The following is a 24230-nucleotide window of genomic DNA, read 5'->3' on the forward strand; positions in this document are numbered from 1 at the left end:
AGAAACGAAAAAATACAGAAGCCACTCTTTTCTTCTCTTTTCCTTGAACCCAATATCCCCCCTTCCATCTATCCATCAGTCTTAACTTACTTCCAAAGATATCCCCAAACCATCCTCTTCTTTCTATCCAGCACCACTGCTACCATCCTAGCTCAAGCCTCTATCATCCTCGCCTGGATGTTTGTCATGGGTATTGTAACAAGTAAATCAGGGTTACTTTCTGCTCAAAACCCTTGAATGTCCTCCCATTACATTTCAAATAAAATCTGAACTCTTCAACCCAGGAAATAAGGCCCTGCATCATCAGGTCCATGCTAACCACTCCAACCTCATTACAACTCTTTCCTTTTCTCACTTGCTTAAACAATTCCAAATGTTTTCTAACAAGACATTTGTATCATCTGCGCCCTCCACCTGGAATGTTCTTCCTTTGGATACTTTTAAGTGGCTGGCTGTTTCCTCTCATGCAGACTTCAGCTGAAATTTCATCTTTTCTGAGAGGCCTGCCCAACAGCTCTCTAAAACATCACTTTACTATGTATTTTCTTGCTTATATTGTCATTGTCTATATCTGAATATGAGTTTCATAAAAGTAGGAATCTTCTCTGATGTAATTAACCCTTCATCCTCAGTACCAAGTGACACATAATTTAACCAATATTTGTCGGGCACTCAATACATGTTACACCTGAAGAGCACTGGGCTTACAGCAGTGAACAAGTCACACACTTATTCACAGAGATCACACTGTTGCAGGACACACAGACATTTAATCACCATTGCAACAAGGGCTCTGAGGGGAAAGCACAGTGTCTAAGAGAGGAAGGGGCTTCCCTGATGGCTCAGCAGTGAAGAATCTGCCTGCAATGCAGGAGATGTGAGTTCTATTCCTGGGTTGGGAAGATGCCCCGAAGGAGGAAATTAGTAACCCACTCCAGTATTCTTGTCTGGGAAACCCCATGGACAGAAGAGCTTGGTGGACTAGAGTCCAAAGGGTCGCAAAGAGTCGGACACGACTGAGTGTCTGAGCATGTTAATACAGGAAACACCTGGTATAATCAAGGAAATCACAGAAGCACTTTTGAATAAGCTATGAAGGATGAATGGAAATTAAGTGGAGAGGTTAGCAGGGGGAGAGAGCAATTCCAGGCAAATGGAGCAGCATGTGCAAAGGTCAAATGAAGCAAGACACGTCTGGGAACTAAATGACAGCAAGTGAGGATGAAGTACTAAAGGGGGAAGAGGACAATAGATAATACAGAAGGATAAGGCTGGTGAGGTTGAGTCAGATCACAGAGGGTCAAAAGCCATATTAAAGATCTTAAAGATGATGAAAAGCCACTGGGTCTTAAGACAGAGTAACAAAAATCAAATTTCCACTGGAAACAAAAACTACTCTGGCTGCAACACAGAGAATGAGCTAGAGCAAGGCTTCCTGCAGAAAGCCCGACGAGTAATGAAAGGGTAATAGATGTATCCATGATGTTGATCCCTTTAGTCCCCGGAGTAGCCAAAGGGACCCCCACCTCTCCTGGGCAGTTGCTGCCACCCTGAGCATCCTCTGTCCACTTATCCCAGTGAACTATGCAAATACTATTCTCTAGGTGCCTGTGATGTGAAAAGGGCTGGGAAGCACTCGGTTAGAGAATACAAGTGTGAATGCTGAGAAACCTATTAGGAAGCAACTGTAATAATCTTGGAAAGAGATGACAGTATCTTAGTGGTGGCAATGGAGCTAGAGAAGAACATATTTAAGAAATATTTAAGAGAAAAAGCTATCAGAGGACTTCACCATAACTTTCATTATTAATCAGAAGTGGGGGGGGGGGGTGTCAAGAACACCTCCCAAGGGGATCAGGTTTGGAAGGAAAGATTTTAAGTTTAGTTTTAGACATGCTGAGTTTAAGGTACTTGTGAAACATCTAAGTGAGATGTGAAAAGAAAACTAGATCGCATCCTTGAAGTTCACAGAAGTCTGGGCTAGAGATACAAGTTTACACATAGGTACTTGAAGCCATGAGAATGATTGGAATTCTTTGAGAAAGAACTCAGAATACAAGGACTTAGCCTTACAGGAAGTCAACATTTAGGAAGAATGAAAGGAAGAAGAGGAACCAGCAAGTAGTATCTAAAAAGGAGGGGCACTGATTCATAAAAACCAAGAGAAGAGTGGTTCAGGAAAAAAGGATGAGATGACTAGAAATCACAGGATGTGTTCAAGTAGGAACCACGACAACACATCAGAAATGTTGAGGGCAGTGGGAAGAGTGTTCCATGAAGTGGCCTCTGGAATATCTTCCAACTTTAAAACGTCTAGGAAATTTCCTGGCAGTCCAGTGGTTAGGACTCCTTGCTCTCACTGCTGAGGACCCAGATTCAATCCCTGGCCAAGGAACTAAGATCCCACAACCCAAGCAGCACAGCCAAAAAAACTGAAAATATAAATTAAAAGTCTATGGCTCTTTGAGACCTGATCCTAAAACTTCATGAAGGGAAACCACCTGATATTTTAATTGTCACAGATGAGCCCTAAGAATACGTTAAGTGTCAGGACAAAATAATTTTCCCTCTTAACTTCAAAGGAGACACTGTGCTTCACACAGGTCTAACACAAGAGTTGTAGAAACACAAGAGTTGTAGAGTATCAGTATACTTTACACCCAAGGAAATTATTAGAAGGGTCGAATTGCTATATTCAGGAAATAAACACACAAAGAAAATATCCTTCAGAGATCACGCAGTGCCACAACTGAGAACTGTGTGTTGTACAAATCTCCTAACAATATACTAAACATGCTAAGTGTTTGATTCAGGGCCTGCAGGAAAGAGATAACTTTCCTGCAAAGACAACTACCAATATCACAATCCTGGAGTCTCTGATTCCTTTCTAAAATAAACAAACCAAAAAACCCTAAAAATTAGAGCCCAACTAGAACATTATTCTAAGTTTCATCGTATTTGAGAAGTAAATGTACACAGTACATAATAAATAAGTCTCATGAAAACAAGTTTTACAAAAGGAAATTTTCTAATACGCATTAGTTTCTTCTGCTTCTCCAGGGTCAGAAAGCCTGACCTATCAACAGGACTATCGAAACTCTACAAGTCTTCTAAATGAGCAAATAAAACAAGTTTTACTATTTCAGTTTGTCTTTAGTTTGCCCTCTTATAAGAAGAGCAAGAGGATCAAATCAACAGTGTTTACGATGGAGTTTGGCCTGTAGGCATGGTAAAGGGTTAGGTGAACAAAGGCGTGCCTTCTGAGAGCGGAAGTAAGGGCAACACCTTGCATTCTTAGAAGTGGAGGTGTAACTGACTCACCTGTGGTGGCAAGACTAACATGCAAGTGTGTGTGCCAAAAGCAGCAGTCAGTCTGATTCTGCTCTTTGCTCCAAGCAAGTTAAGAATTTCTATTTTCTTACAACTCAACAACAAAAGATATACAACCCAGTTAAAAAACAAGCAAGGGACCCTCGAGTAGACATTTCTCCAAGGAAGATATATTAGCGGGCGATTAGCACATGAAAAGATGTTCAACATCATTATTCACTGGGGAAATGCAAACAAAACCATGATATGATACTATTTTATACCCACTAATATGGTTACAATCAAAAATGGAAAATAAGTGTTAATGAAGACAGAGAAATCAGAACCCTCATATACGATGGTGGGAAATGTAAAATGATGCAGCTGCTATGGAAAACCGTTTAGTAGCTACTCAAGAAATTGAAAAGACAAAATAACCATAAGACCCAGCAATTCCACTCCTAGGTATATATCCAAGTAAGAAAAATGAAGACAGGTGTAGTACCAGAAATTTGTGATTGTTAGTAGCATTACTCATAACAGCTCAAAAATAGGAACCACCCAAATGTCTATCAGTTGATAAGCAGATAAACTAAATGTGGTATATCCATATAACTGAATATTATTCAGCCATAAAAGGAAAGAAGTACTGATACATGTTACAACACAGATGAACTTTGAAAACACTAAGCTAAGTGAAAGAAGCCAAACTCAGAAAGCCACATATTGTGTGATCCATTTATACGAACATCCGAAACAGGCAAATCTACAAAGACAGAAAATAGATGAATGATTACCAGGTGCTGGGGGAAGGGGAAATGGGAAGCAAATGCTTAATGATTAACGGGTTTCTTCTGGGGGGTGATGAACATGTTCTAGAATTAGACAGTAATAAGGCTGTAAAAACAGGCATAGCAATACAAGTTCCGAATGAATTATTTTCAGAGCAAATTAGTCTTTACTCCACCCAGAGGCTGACAGTAACACATACACAAACCAGGCAGGATAAACTGACATATTAATTTCTGAAAATTAATGTTATCAGCAGAAGCATTAACATTTCATGAGTTTATAAGGTACTCTGAGAGAGACTATGGACAAACAAAGGCAAGGAAACTTCTATGTGATCACAATATTACTTTCCAATCATGTAACATATTTATACAACTAAAAAAATAGAGATACGGCAACCGGAAACCCATAAAAGGACCAGGAGACAGTGAAAACAAGTAAGAGCTCAAAGCCACTACAAGCACAGAAGCATGACTCATGGGCACCTCCTCTGCTGATTTGTACAGGTCATCAGAGGGCAGAACCAGAGAACTACAAACTCAGTCTAACACCAAAGGGTTATTTTATAAAGCTTTCAAAAAACCTTAGCTTTCTTTTTACTCAGAAAGAGAAAAGGGAAACTGATACTTACACCTGTTCATGTCACCAAGAAATCACTGCTCTCTAACTCTGAGCTAAACCTCTAGGTCGGACAAGCAGCCCAAGGCCCTGGCTCATTGCTCTCAGGGCACTGGAAAGTCAGGTCACATTGCCGAGTGACACTTCTCCATCCAGGCTGATAAAGGGGCTCGTATCATGATGAAATCACTCCACAGACCAGACGTCGCAGCTGCCACTTGTCCCAACTCCACACCCACCCAAGTTACCATGGAACTGGTACAAACAGAATGGAGTTGAGCATGCTATTAGCTCTGATCTAAGTAGCTGACATAAGACCAATTAAATTTATAATGACACTGGAGTAATAAAAGAGCACTTGGCACACTTCTCTTTGCAAACATGATTCAAGGGGTGGTTTTTCTTTTGCCCTTCCTTCAATTTCCAGACACAAGGCCACTTAGAAGCCACTTTATCTCTTTACTCAAAAAGTTGGTCTTTAGGGGTTTATAATTTTATAAGAAAAGGATCACTAATATTAGAGGACCCAGCTACTGGAAGTATCCAACCATGGCAGAGGAATCCTCATTTCTTTCAGAGCAAAGGTGGCTGGAAATTAGAATCTGGAATCCTGGGTTCCCACTATGGCCTGCCCTCTCTTTCTCATCAATTCTGATTCCGGCTCTGTGAAGGACATGTGATCTCCATTTCTAAAACACTGACAGAGGCCAGCTAGTGTCAGTCAGTTCAGTCACTCGGTCGTGTCTGACTTTTGCAACCCCCAAAGACTGCAGCACGCCAGGCTTCCCTGTCATCACCAACTCCCGGAAGCTACTCAAACTCATGTCCATTGCATCAGTGATGCCATCCAACCATCTCATCCTTTGTCATCGCCTTCTCCTCCCGCCTTCAATCCCGCCCAGCTAGTTTAGGAGATGGCTTCACCACAGAATCCACAGCCATTAGGAAGTGAGAGCAGGAGATCTCACCAACCTGTTGGCACTTGCATCCTTGAGCCCACTGACTAGCCTTAACAATGTCTGTATTTATGCTACATGTGAAAGGAGTCCTCAGGTCCCTTGCCCACATTTACATGTATACACTAAAGCTATCAACAATGGATCCTTTGAATAAAATACAGAAAGTTACATGTTCTTATAGAATACCCTGCAGTAAACTGAATAAATTACATATATTTATTAGTGTGAACAGAACTCAAAAAAAGGCAAGTTACTTAAAGACATGAACAATATAATGTCATTTGTTGATCATAGAATGTTATGAAACATGGCTTGGAAAGTTATACCTAATAGCTCATTGTAGTTTCTCCTAGTTAGTGGGAATGAAACGAATGTATAGCCAGGAGGCAAGTTACAAAGCAGATTTCAATTTCATTAGTATGGTTTTATTTTTGTAAAAAAAATAAACATTACAGTATGCTAACATTTGTTAGCTCTGGGTGATGAGTACACAGGTGTTTGTTGTATTAGTTTTGTACATTTGTGTATCTTTATTTTTTTTCCCAGTTAAAAGGAAACTTTTATCTTATAAGCATGTGGTGGCAAAATGCTCCATCAGTAAATAGTTACTGAGCATCCATCATATGCAAGTAACAAAACCCTGCATTTACCGAGTAGTTAATGTGTGCCAGCCACCAAGTGGTTTGTATGTATCATGTTATGAGGTAGGTACTTCCTGTAAGAAGGAAGAAATGCTGGTTCTCTTCACCTCCAGTTTTCACCAGCTATCCATCCTGGTCTCCCCAATCTACTCTCAGGAAGACTACTGGCTTTTCTGACTGGTGTGTTTAGGAAAAAGAACTATGGCTTGGCCCCTGCCACTCTGCCAGGATCTGCCTGCTTGCAGAAGGTACACATTTTCCTCATAAATTTGACAGATATGCTCTCCCTGCCTCTGCAGAGAGAGACCTGTGGTTGTCCCAAACTTCCAGCGATTTGCTGGGTAACTTAATTCTGGACCAGTATTAGAAATCATTATTACTGCTGCACACCTAAGACACATCCTTCAACCTAACCTTCACCAGTAATAACAGTAAAATATATTTTAAATTTTCATATCAATATGCCCAACTTTCAGTTGATTCCATACTTAAACAGGAAATAAGAGGGTTATTTACTGTCCTTATCCATCAACCCTGCTGTTGTTGCTATTTTATAGAAAAGTATATTCAGCCTTAGAAACACTAAGTAATTTACCCAAGGTGATAGTATGTGGCAGAGTCAAGAGTTCAAATTCATATTCACTGATTCCAGAGTTCATCTTCTTAATAATTATGTCAAGGCATTATGCTGTGCTTATCAGAGCCCAGAAAAGCAGTGCCAGTTACTTGCTAAGAATCTGTAAGAGGAACTCAAAAAATATTCTAAAGGCTGAAGTATTTCTTAACATACACTGAAAGAGGGCAGGAAACAGCATCCTTGTATACATATGTGTTGAGTGTATATAAACAACAGTAAATGCACTGTATTATAAAACCCTTTTAGGGAACTTTTACCCTTCAGCAGGCACGCTTGCTCCCACCCATGCAAGCACACTCCTCCCTCAGGTCTCACCCAAGAAACCAGACATGCACAGGCAGTGTTATAATCTCCTGCGCTTTAAAGGAGCTATGCTGCACCACTCCCTGCAGTGTAGCCCCCAGAGCCCGGTCAGCTCTGAGGTTAGCTAGATGTCGGTCTCTACATTCTGCAGTCTCTCCCCAGAGAAAGCAAACTGTCCCTCAACAGACCAGGCCTGTCCAGCTCTAGGTCAGTGCTAATCAGAGAAGGCCACAAAGCCCTAGAAACTCAGGGCTAATTGGGCTGACAGTGTCTGCTGCAGCACAAAACCAGGGGCCCGCACAGCCCGCTAACCATGGAGGAAGCCGGTCTCATCCCTGCAGCTTGGCCCCTTCACAGCAGAGGGTGTTCACTCAGTTCTCTGAATTCACACTGCACACTGTCCACACCTCTGTACAGAGCTTTTACATCCTGCCCTTGGTTCAGTACATGAACCTTTTTTATACCTCCTATAAGCAGCTACCTTTTCTCCTTAGTTGATCTAATCCAGTTCTATGACTTTAAATGCCACCTATAAACTGACAATTTATAGACAATTCTCAATTTTATTTCACTAGCCTGGAGTTCCAGATTCCTATTTCCAACTGTCTCTTCAACATTTCGACTTGGGTGTCTAACAGTATCTCAAAGGTTAACAAGGCCCAAAACAAACTTTCAATTTGCTTTCAAAATTACTTTTGAAACTTGAAAATTGACTAAGAAATACTGATCTATGAATTATCAACAGCATATATGTTCCCATAAACACACGGAATCTCTGTGGAGCCCATCACACATGGAGTGCTGTGTGGAAACCACAGTGAATGAAAAGCATTGCACTGGGAATAACTACTCGTCCAGAACAAGGAGTACTTAAAGTGAGTATACACCATACTGATTTCATTCATTTTAGCCTTCACTTCTTTCCCTTAGGCCTTTCCAGCTTCGTTTCTCACTTTAACTCTCCATTCTACCACTTTATTTTCAGACTTCTGGTCATAGCATTTTTTTTGCTTTGAAATGCTGACTCCCCTGAACCAACCCTATGTATTAATAATAAAGTTCTAATTGATCTTCAAGGCCCAGCTAAAATGCCTCCTTCTCTCATGAACCCAATCTAGATCTCTACAACAGGTGATGAGTGATATATGTGGGAGGAAGGAGGTATGATTCTTTTGTAACAGGTTCAAAACTTTCAGTCTTTCTTTCATCCCTACACTCAGTTGTTTTGGCTCTACCTTAGAAATATCCAGATTCTGATCATCTCCACTGCCACCATCATGGGCCAAGCCACCATCAATCTTAATGCAACAGCCTCCTGACAAGTCTCCTTGCTCCCACACTTACTTACTCTCCATAATCCATTCTCACCAAAGCATCCAGAATGGTGAGATTTTAAATGTAAATCAGATAATATCATTCCTCTGGTTCAAAACCCTCCAAAACTCCCAACTTCAGACCGTAATACAAAATTCTTAATATGGCCTACAAAGCCCTATGTAATCTATTCCCTGATACCTCTCAGCTGACATGGCCTCCTTGCTGTTCCCAGAACTCATCAAATATGCTATCACCTCCAGGGCTTTTATACTCGCTGTTCCCTCTGCTTGGAACCCTCTTCTCCAAGATGTACACACAGCTTGCTCTCTTACTCTCTTCAGGTCTCTCTGCTCAAATATCACCTTAACAGAGAAACCCTCCCTGGCAGCACTACAGAAGACAGCTTATATATATCTCACCATTCTCTTTATTCTGTGTTGTTTTTCTAACATTTATCAATTATTTATTATCTGTCCCCTCACTCCCATTCTCCATAATATAAGTTCCATGCCATCAGGGTCTTTGCTAATTATGTCTTCTTTGCCTATAATAGTGCATGGCACACAGTATTACAATAGACTGTAGGTTCCTTGGTGTAGCAAAATAAGAACAAAAAACCTCTATAGTTAGTCAAAACACCAAAGTACACTGTATAATCAAGACACCCAGCAAACATTTAATGATGCATTTTTTTTACATGCATACACTTCTTCTGGCCTGCTTATTGGTCAGAGTCTTATCTCATGAATCTTAGCACTGTTTACCCAGGTGGCACTAGTGGTAAAGAATCTGTCTGCCAATGCAGGAGACAGGAGAGATGCAGGTTTGCTCCCTGGGTCTGGACGATCCCCTGGAGGAAGAAATGACAATCCACTCCAGCATTTTGCCTAGAAAATCTCATAGACAGAGGAACCTGGCAGGCTACAATTCATGAGGTCACAAAGAGGTAGATGGGACTGAGTGCACACACAGCCCAAAGGAAGGAAAAATCCACTGTAGGTAGGAAATTCAAACCCTGATACTGAAAGCATCAACACTTAAAAATTAAGGCAGCTGACATTTTACAATGAATTTCATAACTTGATCCATTTTAAGGATCAACTCTAGTACCAGAAGCTCCTCTTCCTCTTTTGTTTTCCATCACCATCTACCTTTTATTTCCCTCTCATGCCGTCTCTAAAGAGATAAAGACACTAAGCCTGCCTTAATGAAGGATCTGAATTTGAACCCCAAAAATCCAGAAGTGCAAAGTGATTTTTTTTATACAAATTTCTAGAGATGATTAAACTTGGCCATAAATGCTATCAATCTTGAGCTACTTGTAAAGGTTTTAAGTGCTGCCATACATGTCATTCCACATGAGTCACAAGACTTCATCATCAACTATACAGCACAGATAGTGCTGAAGACTGTGCTCTAAACTATATCTCTAAGACCCTTTAGTTCAGTTTAAATGATTGTGTTTCATTAAATTAGGCAGTAAGGCAGGTTGGTGACTTAAGAAATGCCTAAAAAGAATAAGCATTCCCAAAGCTTGCAGTGTCCAACCGCTCAGATTTCAAAGCTTTAGGTAAATATCAGGATCTTCATTAAAAACAGGCTTTCCCAAGATACTCCTTAGCAAGAATCTCTAATAAAAGCAATCCATTCTTTCTTTGGCAGTAAAGTGGCCAGATTCAAACCAAAACACACACTGAAAAAACAGAAGAATTACACGAAGGATAGGACTTCAGACGCAAAAATCAATAAGCAACTTCAGAATATAAAAATCAATAAATGCTCAGGTCAGTCAACAAAGAATGTGGAACACCAGAAATATAACTGCAAATTTGCTTCCAGTTTTCACACACTCTCCTGCTGGTAAACGCATAACAGGGGACAGGAAAGACACTTAACTCATTCCTTCAGTTATCGTCAATTCCTGGGTAGGCGAACCCCCTGCAAAAGGGATAGGCTGCCCAACTCCAGTATTCTTGGGCTTCCCTTGTGACTCAGCTGGTGAAGAATCTGCCTGCAATGCGGAACACCTGAGTTTGATCCCTGGGTTGGGAAGATCCCCTGGAGGAGAGGAAGGCTATCCACTCCAGTATTCTGGCCTGAAAAATTCCATGGACTGTATAGTCCACGGGGTTGCAAAGAGTCGAACATAAATGAGTGACTTTCACTTCAGTGATCTTCAATAGCTTTACTAACAAGTACTAAATTGCTTTCATTACAATCCCAAAGAAAGGCAATGCCAAAGAATGCTCAAACTACCACACAATTGCACTCATCTCACATGCTACTAGAGTAATGCTTAAAATTTCTTCAAGCCAGGCTTCAGCAATACATGAACCGTGAACTTCCTGATGTTCAAGCTGGTTAGAAAAGGCAGAGGAACCAGAGATCAAATTGCCAATAACCGCTGGGTCATAGAAAAAGCAAGAGTTCCAGAAAAACATCTATTTCTGCTTTATTGATTATGCCAAAGCCTTTGACTGTATGGATCACAATAAACTGTAGAAAATTCTGAAGGAGATAGGAATACCAGACCACCTGACCTGCCTCTTGAGAAACTTGTATGCAGGTCAGGAAGCAACAGTTAGAATTGGACATGGAACAATAGGAAAAGGAGTACGTCAAGGCTGTATATTGTCACCCTGCTTATTTAACTTATACGCAGAGTACATCATGAGAAACACTGAGCTGGAGGAAACACAAGCTGAAATCAAGATTGCCGGGAGAAATATCAATAACCTCAGATATGCAGATGACACCACCCTTATGGCAGAAAGTGAAGAAAAACTAAAGAGCCTCTTGATGAAAGTGAAAGAGGAGAGTGAAAAAGTTGGCTTAAAGCTCAACATTCAGAAAACTAAGATCATGGCATCCAGCCCCATCACTTCATGGCAAATCGATGGGGAAACAGTGGAAACAGTGACAGATTTTTTCTTGGGTTGCAAAATCACTGCAGATGGTGACTGCAGCCATGAAATTCAAAGACGCTTATTCCTTGGAAGGAAAGTTATGACCAACCTAGACAGCATATTGAAAAGCAGAGACATTACTTTGTCAACAAAGGTCCATCTAGTCAAGGCTATGGTTTTTCCAGTGGTCATGTATGGATGTGAGAGTTGGACTATAAAGAAAGCTGAGTGCTGAAGAATGGATGCTTTTGAACTGTGGTGTTGGAGAAGACTCTTGAGAGTCCCTTGGACTGCAAGGAGATGCAACCAGTCCATCGTAAAGGAGATCAGTCCTGGGTGTTCATTGGTAGGACTGATGCTGAAGCTGAAACTCCAATACTTTGGCCACCTGATGCAAAGAGCTGACTCATTTGAAAAGACCCTGATGCTGGGAAAGATTGAGGGCAGGAAGAAAAGGGAACAACAGAGGATGAGATGGTTGGATGGCATCACCAACTAAGTGGACATGGGTTTGGGTGAACTCCAGGAGTTGGTGATGGACAGGGAGGCCTGGCGTCCTGCGGTTCATGGGGTTGCAAAGAGTCGGACACGACTGAGCGACTGAACTGGACTGACTAGATTGCTATCTCCACTTTATAGAAAGTTATTTCTATTACTAGAAAGAAGTTAAGGTGAAGAAAGATCAAGAGCCAAACCACAGAAAGGTTTATGCTGGCAATGTGAGTTAAAATTATCAATACATGCAGATGTACTGAAGTCACATATGTGGTTAATTTTAAACAACCTGATTCTCTGGGAACACTGAATTAGCGTAGTAGAGAGTGCTATATAGATTTCTATTCTTATACTATCCATTTCTAATCACCATCTTCTCCACCTCACCGTCTCTCACAGGCTAACTGCACATTTCCACTGTCAAAAACCACATTAAAATTATGCACAAGACCACAATCACTTGGTTAATCTCAAGCATAACCACTGATTAGAACATGCTCTTTGAGTTCCCCAGCTCTGGCTCTCCACTATAAGTGGATGTACATATGTGAGCCCTATGGGGTTTGGGAAAAGAGAGAGCTCAAACAATGTACTTGTCAGCACTTCAAACAAAAAACCCATTCAATGAGAATGGCACCATGTTACTTTTGCCCTTTCTCCTTAGGAACTAAATTAAACAGATTACAGACAGTGGCAAGAGCTGGTCTTATAACAGCCTCCCCCTTATTTGTTATTTTTAGCAATTTAGTCCGACAACGCCCTACAACTAAACATGCCTAGAATAGCTAAAGGGAGGGGGATTATCAGATACTACCAGCAAAACACTAGTCATCACTTCCTCCAACCCTAAGAAAGAATCATTTTCCATGTCTTTATAGCATCACACAGCATTTGAGCTTTTAGAGTCTCATATAAAAACAGAGCATGTGTAAAACATCAGTGGAAACTGATAATGCTTCCTGACATGAAGTATTGTTCCACCCTCATGTGTTTTCTTAGAAACAAAAGCAGAATAAAATGAACTAAACTGTTTTACACAAAAGTTAGGAGTTTAATGCATGTGTGTCCATTTTGGAAAAATTCCCTCACAAGATAATTACCTACCCAAAAAACAGCCTCATGAATAGTGATGGAATTCAAATATTTTTATTATCCTGGTGGCAAGTGAGAGATTTGTTTGAAACAAGATAAAGTGAGGGATAGGAGAAAATCCTTTAATTAATCATAATTAGCAAGACAGCATCAACCATAGACACTACTTTTAAATGAAATAATGGAGTAAAAATGCTTTGAAAAATGAATAAAATGGTAAAAATAAAAATAATAAAGTCCTAAGCGGTATAACTATCTATATCAGCAGATAAACTAAAATTCATTAAAACATATTTTATAAAATTTGCCACTTATAAAAACCACATACACTCAAGGAATTTAATAATTTTTCAACATTTTCTTAATATTTTTGCCACTATTCTAAGTATCATGTATTTTACATGATCACTAAAAGATAAAGCACTACAAATAATAACATTCCTTGAGAATGCTACTTTATGAATGTAGAGCTAATAAGCTGTTACACAGCTCTATCCAAAAGTATCTCTAGAACAGGTGATACCTAATGTAAACTACCTTTAAGCCATCACACACACAATCTCTGTGATTTCAGTAACTTAAACATCTACTGCAAAGATCAAAGGAGATGCTGTCACCTTGTATTACATTTTAGCTGGCAAAGCTGCAGACAGACAACTAATTTTATTTACCTGCAAAAATATGATTACAATTCACTTTTTAAAATTAAGATAATGATCTGAATAGAAAGGAAACTGGGTTTTTTTTGTTTTGGTCTGCTTACCTCCATCTTCTCATTTTAAGGGGGCATTTTTGCTTCTCAAGTGGCAATTCGAAAAAAGAACAAGGTTCTTACAATAAATGTAATAGAAGTGACCCTAGATATCTTCTAGTCCAACCTTCTTCTTTTACAGATGAGGACACCGAGGGTTAGAATACAGCAAGGGCTAGAATCCAGAACTCATAACTCAACAGAAGGTATTTATATGAGAATTTAGTATTTAAATTAGGAATTTAGAGTAATGAATGCTCTACTACAAGTCTAGTTGACTTTGAGATCTCCATTTATGGTTCAAATATCAGTTTGGATCTTGTGTTTTTGAGTTAACATACACAGTGTGCTCACTAATACAGGTGTGGCCTGTCCACATTAAGTACTGAACAACTCATTTCTTCTGGCCAGCATCTATTACTTCAGATTAAAGATCTATCATATAAAGACTGATCAGAGTAAGAATCTAGTATGTGCTGTGTGCGAAAAGTCACTTTAGTCACATCTGACTCTTTGAAACCCTATGGACTGCAGCCTTCCACACTCCTTTGTCTGTGGGATTTTCCAGGCAAGAATACTGGAGTGGGTTGCCAAGGCCTCCTCTAGGGGATCTTCTCAACCCAGGGATCAAACCTGCATCTCATGTCTCCTGTATTGCAAGGTGGGTTCTTTACAACTGCCACCTGGGAAGTCCCAAAAATCTAGTACAAATAAAAGTATACTGACAACCTTACCTTACCGTCAAGTTACAAGAGCAAGGAGGCATACAAATAACAGAAAACAAAATTCAAATTCTAACTCATCAAAAGAAATAATTCACTAGGCAGCCTGAAAATGAATGGAGGAACTCTCAGGCATGGGAGGGAGGAGGCTAAGGACAAATATTTATGGTTAGACAAAGAAAAGTACAGACCAAATAAAGCATACAGCAGCAAAGGCTGAGGTCAACAACCCTCTAAAGCATTCAAAGGAAGAGTCTGGTGTGGTCATGGACAAGTGTTCCACCCTGGGAATGTATCCTAGAAGAAAAGAATAACTGAATCAAGATGCAAAAAGCTGAATTCTGTACTAACTGGAATGTAAAACCTTTTAAAAATCTTAATCACAAAATGAAGACAAAGAAATGAACAGATCAAATCAAAGGAGTATGTGGTAAAATATCTGTAATATGCACTTCACAAACAAGAAATGGTCAATAAAGGGCAAATCTATCTGGACTGGTTACATCTAAGTTCTTACCAGAACTGAAATACTTCTACTGAGGAAATAAAATATACCACAGACAGTTTACATCTGGGCAAATATTAGCACTTGAATCATATCACATATATACTGACCAAGATACTGATAATATTGATAATAACCAATAAATATTCAACCAGAAAAAGGACCATACATGGGCTTTTTCAGATTCACTGTTCTCTGAAAGCCACAGAGGAGAATCACATAGCTAGCTACATTAAGCTACATGTCCTAAAACACCAGGACATGGAGAATGTGTGTGTGTGTATGTATAATATATATATTATATATATATATAGTTCACTATAACTCTAGCCTTCCAACCATCAAGCCCTTTTAGACTTAAGTCTTAAGTAACTAAAATTATTTTAAAACATTCATTTTATGTATGCTGAGAATGCAAATGAACTCTACAAAGAGATAAGTATTCATCAGATACACAGATGACACTACCCTTATGGCAGAAAGCGAAGAAGAACTAAAGAGCCTCTTGATGAAAGTGAAAGAGGAGAGTGAAAAACCTGGCTTAAAACTCAACATTCAAAAAATGAAGACCATGGCATCCAGTCCCATCATTTCATGGCAAATAGATGGAGAAACAATGGAAACCGTGACAGACTTTTCTTGGGTTCCAAAATCACTGCAGATGGTGACTGCAGCCACGAAATTCAAAGACGCTTGCTCCTTGGAAGAAAAGTTATGACCAATCTAGACAGCATATTAAAAAGCAGAGACATTACTTTGTCAACAAAGGTCCATCTGGTCAAAGCTATGGTTTTTCCAGTAGTCATGTATGGATGTGAGAGTTGGACTATAAAGAAAGCGGAGTGTCAAAGAATGGATGCTTTTGAACTGTGGTATTGGAGAAGAGTCTTGAGAGTCCCTTGGACTGCAAGGAGATCCAACAGTCCATCCTAAAGGAAATCAGTCCTGAATATTCATTCGAAGGACTGATGTTGAAGCTGAAACTCCCAATCCTTTGGCTACCTGATGCAAAGAACTGATTCATGTGAAAAAACCCTGATGCTGGGCAAGACTGAAGGCAGAAAGAGAAGGGGACAACAGAGGATGAGATGGCTGGATGGCATCACTGACTCAAACATGAGTTTGAGCAAGCTCCGGGAGTTGGTGATGGACAGGGAAGCCTAGCATGCTGCAGTCCATGGAGTTGCAGAGTCAGACACAGGACTGAGTGACTGAACTGACTCATATCTGAAATCCCAACATACGGAACAATAAGAGAAGTTTCACCCAAGACTCCCAAATTCAAATCAACATAGAAAGGAGATTATTTACTAAACTTGCAATTATTTCTTTTTTTAATTTTAAAGACACCAGACATGCCTAGCTATCTAGTTACTACTGAAGGTGGGTAATCACCATTTCACTTCTCTCCAGACACTCAAACTTTCCTGGGATAGAGTAGATGTCTCTGGAAAACAGATCTCCTCAGCAAGAGGCTAACAGATAAACTATGCAAATATTTTATGAAAACATCTTGCCTTCTTAAGGGTAAAAATGAGCTGTCTGTATGTACCCCAACGTTCACTGCAGCACTACTTGAAACAGCCAGGACGTGGAAGCAACTTCAGATGTCCATTGACGAATGATGGAGGTACATATATTCAAAGGGATATAAGCCATAAAAAAGAACAAATCTGAGGATGAACCTAGAGCCTGTTTATGCAGAGTGAACTAAGTCAAAAAGAAAAAGACAAATATATTAATGCATATATATATGGAATCTAGAAAAATGGCACTGATCAATCAATTTGGGGGTTCGCAACAGAGATGCAGACACACAGAACAGACTTGTGGACATAGTGGGGGAAGGAGAGGGTAGGATGAATTCACAAAGTTAGCACTGAATCAAATACATTACCATATGTAAAACAACCAGGGGGAATTTGCTGTATGACGCAGGGAGCTCAGCCAAGTCCTCTGTAACAACCAAGACCAGTGGGATAGAATACAGGTGGGAAGGAGGTTCAAGAGGCAGGGGACATATGTATACCAATGGCTGATTCATGTTGATATATGGTAGAAACCAACACAACACTGTAAAGCTATCATCTTCCAATTAAACGTTTTAAACATGAGCTGTCTGGAAAGATAAACTGTGGCACAACTATATAATGGACTACATATAGCAATGAAAATGAACAAATCACAATCTCAACATGAACATATCGAATAGTTTACAGACACAATGTTGAGGGAAAGAAGAAAAACAAAAAATATGGAGATTGATTTTGTTCATATAAAGTTCAAAAACTTTTGAGGGGTACCTACAGAGGTAGTAAAACTTTTTATAAAAGAAAATAAATATCCAAAAGTTAGAGTTACCTGGGGGAGTGGGAGAACAGGCAAATGGAAGTGGGTGGCACTCTGGTGTCCTGTCAATGTTTGCTTTCTTGACTTGGATGATTGTTACAGGTGAATGCTTTATCATTACTGATTAAACTACATGAATTTTAATACATATTTCTGTAAATGCTGTATTTCACTACAAAATAAATAAATGACAAATTTTTTAATGGATTCTAAACTTTGAGGTATGCAAGCAGATGAACCATTGGGTATAATTCTTGTTTAATATATGTAAAACATTCTGCCACTGGCTTTGCTCTCACCTGCCCTTCTCTCTTCACTGAAAACACAGATAAGAATCAGTACTTAACATACAGTAGTGTCCACCTGACATCACCTCCAAAGAGGGTGTCCCATTATACACACAAAGATAGCAGCCCAAAAGTAAAGTATTTAGGGCAAAAACTAGGCATCCATCCAAGTGCCTACCAGTCACCACCCATGCTGTGGAAAAAATGATCCTCCTTAGGCAGAGTGAAATATCCTTAATCATGGGAACTATTCCAAAACATTTTCTCATCAGAGTCTCAGAGCTCAGCCAACTGCAGAGTGTCACAGGCACCTCCTATCTTGCCACTAGTCTTCCTAGTGGCAAGTATCTCTCCTAATTTTCTTGCCACTAGTCTTCCTACTTGTTTCAGGAACTATCATCTGACCATAATAGCCATTTTTATGGACGAGTCAGGACTTTCACAGTTTCTCAGATTTTACTTATAGCATGGGCTGGAGAGCTATTTCACAACTCTGGGATTGAAACATTCTGCGTCAGAGTGGTATTATGCAGGACAGTATGTCTTAATTTCCTTATTCTTATTTTTATTGTGTCATTGCTGAGCTAACCCGGGTGGTGGAAGGGTGGGAACCACGTCAGAGAAAGAGAGGAAGGAAAGTGGTCAACCAGTATTTGCATGTGCCTAAAATATAAGGTGAATTTTAGACTTTAGGCAGATGAGCCTGAAGCAGTAATACAAAGAGAGAGAACACAGGAGAATGACGGTCAAAATGTATTCAAACACATCACTGAAAGCTTACAGTTATCTCAACTATTTCAAATATTTGACAGTCAAAAGGCAAAAGGGGTCAAAAATTCAGCTCTAGCTCATCTAAATGCTGAAACTAAGTTTTTGCAACTGTAAAAGTCCACAAGTAATTGTTTTTTTTTTTTACCCCCCAAAAGTAAGCAAAAATATAGGATGTATTTTTCACTCTTTAGAAGATACATATCTCTTCAATCCATCAATAAGGTTTTAGGTCAACTTTAACTAAAACTGAAATTAAAGAAAAAAAAAAAAAAACCACTCAGGTCTTCCCTTGGTGCTCCAGTGGTTAGGAATGCACCTGCCAGTGCAGGGGACACAGGTTCAATCCCTGGTTCAGGAAGATGCCATATACTGTGGACCACAACTACTGACCCCACACCCCCAGCAAGCCACCACAATGAGAAGGCCCCGCACTGCAACTACACAGTAGCCCCTACACGCTGCAGCTAGAAAAAGCCCGCAAGCAGCAACAAAGACCCAGAGCAGCCATTAAAAAAATAAGATTTTTAAAAACTTGTACTTTCCCGGAGAAGGGAATGGCAATTCACTCCAGGATTCTTGCCTGGAAAATCCCACAGACAGAGGAGCCTGGCGGGCTACAGTCCATCGGGTCACAAAGAGTTGGACATAGCTGAGCAAACAACAATACACTACTACTATATTTTGTGTCTGATACCTCAAAAATGTCTGTGAGTTTAATGATAGGGTGTCTAATTAAACTCTTCAATCTCAAAAAAATAAAAACTTGTACTTTATGTAGCAATGCTATATAGTTCAAAAATTATTTTTATACAGACAGATGAGACACATGAAGTCCTAATCAGAAATCCCAATTATATGCATGTCATTTTTAAGAAGTACAACTTTATATTTTCTAATAACATATACTGTATTATGTGTTATATACTCAGCCAGCTTCCTTAAAGTTATTTGTTATCAGTATTTTTTTAAAAAAATAATGAATTCCCTCAATGACATAAACAACATGGTTACTCTACCATACTAAAGGCATCATTTGATTTTTTCTCTTCAATTGGAGTAGCATCATTGGTCTGCTAATCACCACGAGGATGAAACTGTGACATTTGCTCCCAGAACCTGATCAATCATCTTTATAAAGGAAAGGTAAAAATCTATATAACACTATCACATTGTGAGTCTGTTATGAAGTCACTTCCTAATCTAACCCAAGAAACTGATTACAGCCTGAAAAACCAACACAGGGGTATTAAAATGTAAAATACTGAATTTTAAAAAGAAAAAGACAGCCTATCTTCCCAAGGTTAACATGGTACTTGTTTCTACCCTTCTAGTAGGTAATGTAACTCCCTATCAAGAGGACATGAGAGCAGAGACTCCCCTGGAGGTCCAGTGGGTAAGACTCTGGGCTTCCACTGCAGGGGCCATGGGTCTAATCCCTGGCTGGGGAACTAAGGACGTGAGCACAACATTACAGTATTCCCACTTTTGCTCCAGAAGAGGAAAGGGGCCAGAAAGTGAGATACCAGACTAGTTGACAATGTCAGCACAGCATACTAGCATTATTAAAAGCTAAACAAATTCCAGGTAATCCTTACACTCATAAGTTAAGGACTAGGGGAAAAAAATATGGAGAGGGCAAAAAGAAACTAAGAATGGAGGTGGAGAAAGAGCAGTCTAGAAAATACTAACGAAGGTGGGCTCTCAGATCAGACCAGCACCTATGCTATGTCATGGTTGATCCACAGTGTCATTTATATAGACTACTGGTAGGGGATGCAGAGGCATACCCAGCGTAACCAGGTCAGAAACTGAACTCTTGACCCAAACCAAAAACCTTACTTCATAAGAGATGACAGCTGCTAAATGAAGCAGCCTGGCCTTAGGTTGCAGAGTTATTGTATAAATTATGCCTCCTCAACTTAATAGTAAGGGCTCTGAGGGTACAAATTAATAACAAATAATGATCATTATGTTGGACTAGCAAGAAATACTAACGCTCAAAAGGAGAGACTATATTTGAAAGGCAGGGTAATAACTGGAAGACCTTGGGAAAAACTATTTAGAGCTCTGAATCTGTATTAGGCTGCCCAAGTAATAGGAAGTAATATCTGTAATGACTTCAACTGATAATAGTTTATATGCTCAAATCCTCACATTGTGCTATGAAACTAGAAAAATTAGAACAAGGGGAAAGCACTTAATTTAATACTGAGGAATCAGAAAATGCTTCTCAGAAGTAGCCCTAAACTAAAATCTTAAGGATTAACAGAGTTGGTAGGAAAAAGAGGAAATTCCCAGACAGAGAGAATTACTCTTTTTATAGTTGTTAACAAGCATTTCAAATACCAACAAGCGAGCTAATCTATTCCATCATCTGACAGATGTCAGAATACTCTTACCAGTATTTAAGAGACTTCATGAAAGGAAACTTTTGGAAAATGAATTTCCTGATATTCACCAGAGCTAAATAGAATGCTAAAATCATCGTCTGTGGCAATTTTACCTTGATGTTTCTTTTTAAATATGAAAGTTAATATATACTTGTTACAATTTATCCAACACAGAGGTTATAAGAAAAAAAACAATTACAGCCACACCCCATCTAATTTCCTTAGGGAAACCAGTGTTAATTTCATACACATACTTACAACAAATCATATTCAATGTTCATATACAGATCTTGGCTTTTGTTTGTTTTCATAAAAAGAGAATTACTTATACATTACTTTGCCACTTATTCATCAGGACAATGTTCAGATATATCTATCAACAATTGCAAAAACACATTTTCTTTTTTTTTGGTACTCTACATGAAATAGTTTTGTTCAGTTTTTTTTTTTTTCTTTAAGGTATTTTTGTTTGGAAAACTCAACCTAGAAGAGTTGAGCTGACAAAAATTATAAAGTAGGAAATAATAAAAACCTGCTTACTACAAGGTAAGTTTTCTTTTTTTCTGTCGTTTGCTTATTTGTTTTGTTTCATAATACATTTTCTAAGCTACAAAGCCATTATCAAGTCTGCTTAAATTTTCATCAGTAGTCAAACAAAAATAAGCCTAATTAACTTAAAACACCACATGCTTGCCCAGGCCATGCCAAGTTGGTGTCCCTGAGAAATCCCCAAAAGGCTATAAGGGATGTCTCATCAATTCAGTAAAAGGCTGAGTCAGATTCTGAACCACTGCCTCAAATAGTATTCAAAGAAATTAGATAAAGTGACCTATGAAGTCACTGTATCCACCCCCATCTCAGGAAATCCTGGTCCCCAAAAATAATGACCAATTTTTTGTCCTATCCAACTTTTACTACATAGAGGATAGACCATTCACCAAAGTCCAAGAAAACTATTTCATTAAAGGTTTTAAGGACTTCCCAGGTGCCTTCCCTGGTAGCTCAGCTGGTAAAGAATCCACCTGCAATGCAGGAGACCCCAATTCGATCCCTGTGTTGGGAAGATGTCCTGGAGAAGGAAATGGCAACCCACTCCAGTGTTCCTGGACAGAGGAGCTGGGCAGGCTACAGTCCATGGGCCTAGTCACAAAGAGTCAGACACAAGTCAGACAACTAAACAGCAATAGCAAAGGTTTTAATGTGTAAGAAAATGATAATAATAAACTCCCAATTTTCCAAACACTTATAAAGTTATTATTCTTACCTATCATCTTTTTCCTTAAGATAAAAAAGATTGTTTTCTTGACTGGAGCACTATCCTTCAGATAGATAATTAGTTTTAGCTTGGTTGCCATGCCCTCCTTCAGGGAATCTTCCCAATCTAGGGACTGAACCCAGGTCTCCTGCACTGCAGGCAGATTCTTTACTGTCTGAGCCACCAGGGAAGCCCAATTACAGCTTACTACTCACTGTTCCAGAAAAACATCTATTTCTGCTTTATTGACTAGGCCAAAGCCTTTGACAGTGTGGATCACAATAAACTGTGGAAAATTCTGAAAGTGATGGGAATACCAGACCACCTAACCTGCCTCTTGAGAAATCTGTATGCAGGTCAGGAAGCAACAGTTAGAACTGGACATGGAACAACAGACTTGTTCCAAATAGGAAAAGGAGTACGTCAAGGCTGTATATTGTCACCCTGCTTATTTAACTTATATGCAGAGTACATCAAGAGAAACACTGGGCTGGAAGAAACATAAGCTGGAATCAAGATTGCCGGGAGAAATATCAATAACCTCAGATATGCAGATGACACCACCCTGACGGTAGAAAGTGAAGAGGAGCTAAAAAGCCTCTTGATGAAAGTGAAAGAGGAGAGTGAAAAAGGTGGCTTAAAGCTCAACATTCAGAAAACGAAGATCATGGCATCTGGTCCCATCACTTCATGGGAAATAGATGGGGAAACAGTGGAAACAGTGTCAGACTTTATTTTTGGGGGCTCCAAAATCACTGCAGATGGTGACTGCAGCCATGAAATTGAAAGATGCTTACTCCTTGGAAGAAAAGTTATGACCAACCTAGAGAGTATATTCAAAAGCAGAGACATTACTTTGCCGACTAAGGTCCGTCTAGTCAAGGCTATGGTTTTTCCTGTGGTCATGTATGGATGTGAGAGTTGGACTGTGAAGAAGGCTGAGTGCCGGAGAATTGATGCTTTTGAACTGTGGTGTTGGAGAAGACTCTTGAGAGTCCCTTGGACTGCAAGGAGATCGAACCAGTCATTCTGAATGTGATCAGCCCTGGGATTTTTTGTAAGGAATGATGCTAAAGCTGAAACTCCAGTACTTTGGCCACCTCATGTGAAGAGTTGACTCACTGGAAAAGGCTCTGATGCTGGGAGGGATTGGGGGCAGGAGGAGAAGGGGACGACCGAGGATGAGATGGCTGGATGGCATCACGGACTCGATGGACGTGAGTGAACTGAGTGAACTTTGTTTTCTGAGTGAACTCCGGGAGGTGGTGATGGACAGGGAGGCCTGGCGTGCTGTGATTCATGGGGTCGCAAAGAGTCGGACACAACTGAGCAACTGAACTGAACTGAACTCACTCTGTCCTTATCTAGAATTACAACATGTAAGAGTCATATATCTAGATTCTTTAACTACTATCATTACCCACTCTCATGCCCATCTACCACAATATGTGGTATTTATATACACACTGTGCTTTTATTTTTTAAGAATAAACATATTCACTCAAAGGCAATGGAAGAAACACATTCAGCTTAACAATATCCTATCCTAAAGTATCAAAACTCCCTAAAGTTTTAAGAGACTAGTCTTTTTTTTGGTCATACACTGCCATAAAAAGACTGCATCATTAGCTCTAGCACAACCGGAAAAAATAAAAACAATGTGACATGACCTTGGTAGGCATACATTTTCATTTAATGTGACAAAATGAGATCATTACTTTTCTCCTAAAAGCTGACTACAGCTATCATTATTCACTCAAAACCTACTTACTTCCAATTCTTTAATTTTTTCTTCTGCTATCTTCTGTTTCTCTAACAGCTGATTATGAATTGCCTCCTTGGATTGAAGAATAAACCTAAAAACACAAAAACGTTGAAGATTAAGCCACTTGACCACTATGTTCATCAATAACCATATGCCACAAATACTAAACGAAGAAAACCAGAAGGATCATTGCCCAACTCAGAACAAACAAAATGCATTATTATGTTAATATGACCAACTTCCTCAGGAAACGTCCTCAGGCTGAAGCCTTCTTGGCTGAGAAGGAATAAAAGTTTAAAAGTAAATTTTGCCTTCATGGCTTAAGAAGGGAATCAGGCTTCAAGGATATTCATAGACAAGAAAAAA

At 39.5% G+C, this 24230-nt stretch overlaps 1 protein-coding gene across 3 annotated transcripts in view; it reads right to left on the reverse strand.

Annotated features, from left to right (window-relative positions):
• PFDN1 (prefoldin subunit 1) overlaps positions 1-24230 on the reverse strand; it is a 72368-nt gene that overhangs the window by 9453 nt on the left and 38685 nt on the right. For 2 of the 3 annotated variants that reach the window (XM_069592256.1, XM_069592257.1), the window contains exon 3: positions 23871-23955. In XM_069592256.1, coding sequence (XP_069448357.1) covers positions 23871-23955 — 85 coding nt within the window. Of the gene's footprint in view, positions 1-21240; positions 21867-22283; positions 23956-24230 lie in introns of those variants that run through there. The other variant, XR_011257327.1, reaches the window with a different exon arrangement.

This window comes from Ovis canadensis, chromosome 5 (genome assembly GCF_042477335.2).
Source record: "Ovis canadensis isolate MfBH-ARS-UI-01 breed Bighorn chromosome 5, ARS-UI_OviCan_v2, whole genome shotgun sequence".
Lineage (NCBI taxonomy): Eukaryota > Metazoa > Chordata > Mammalia > Artiodactyla > Bovidae > Ovis > Ovis canadensis.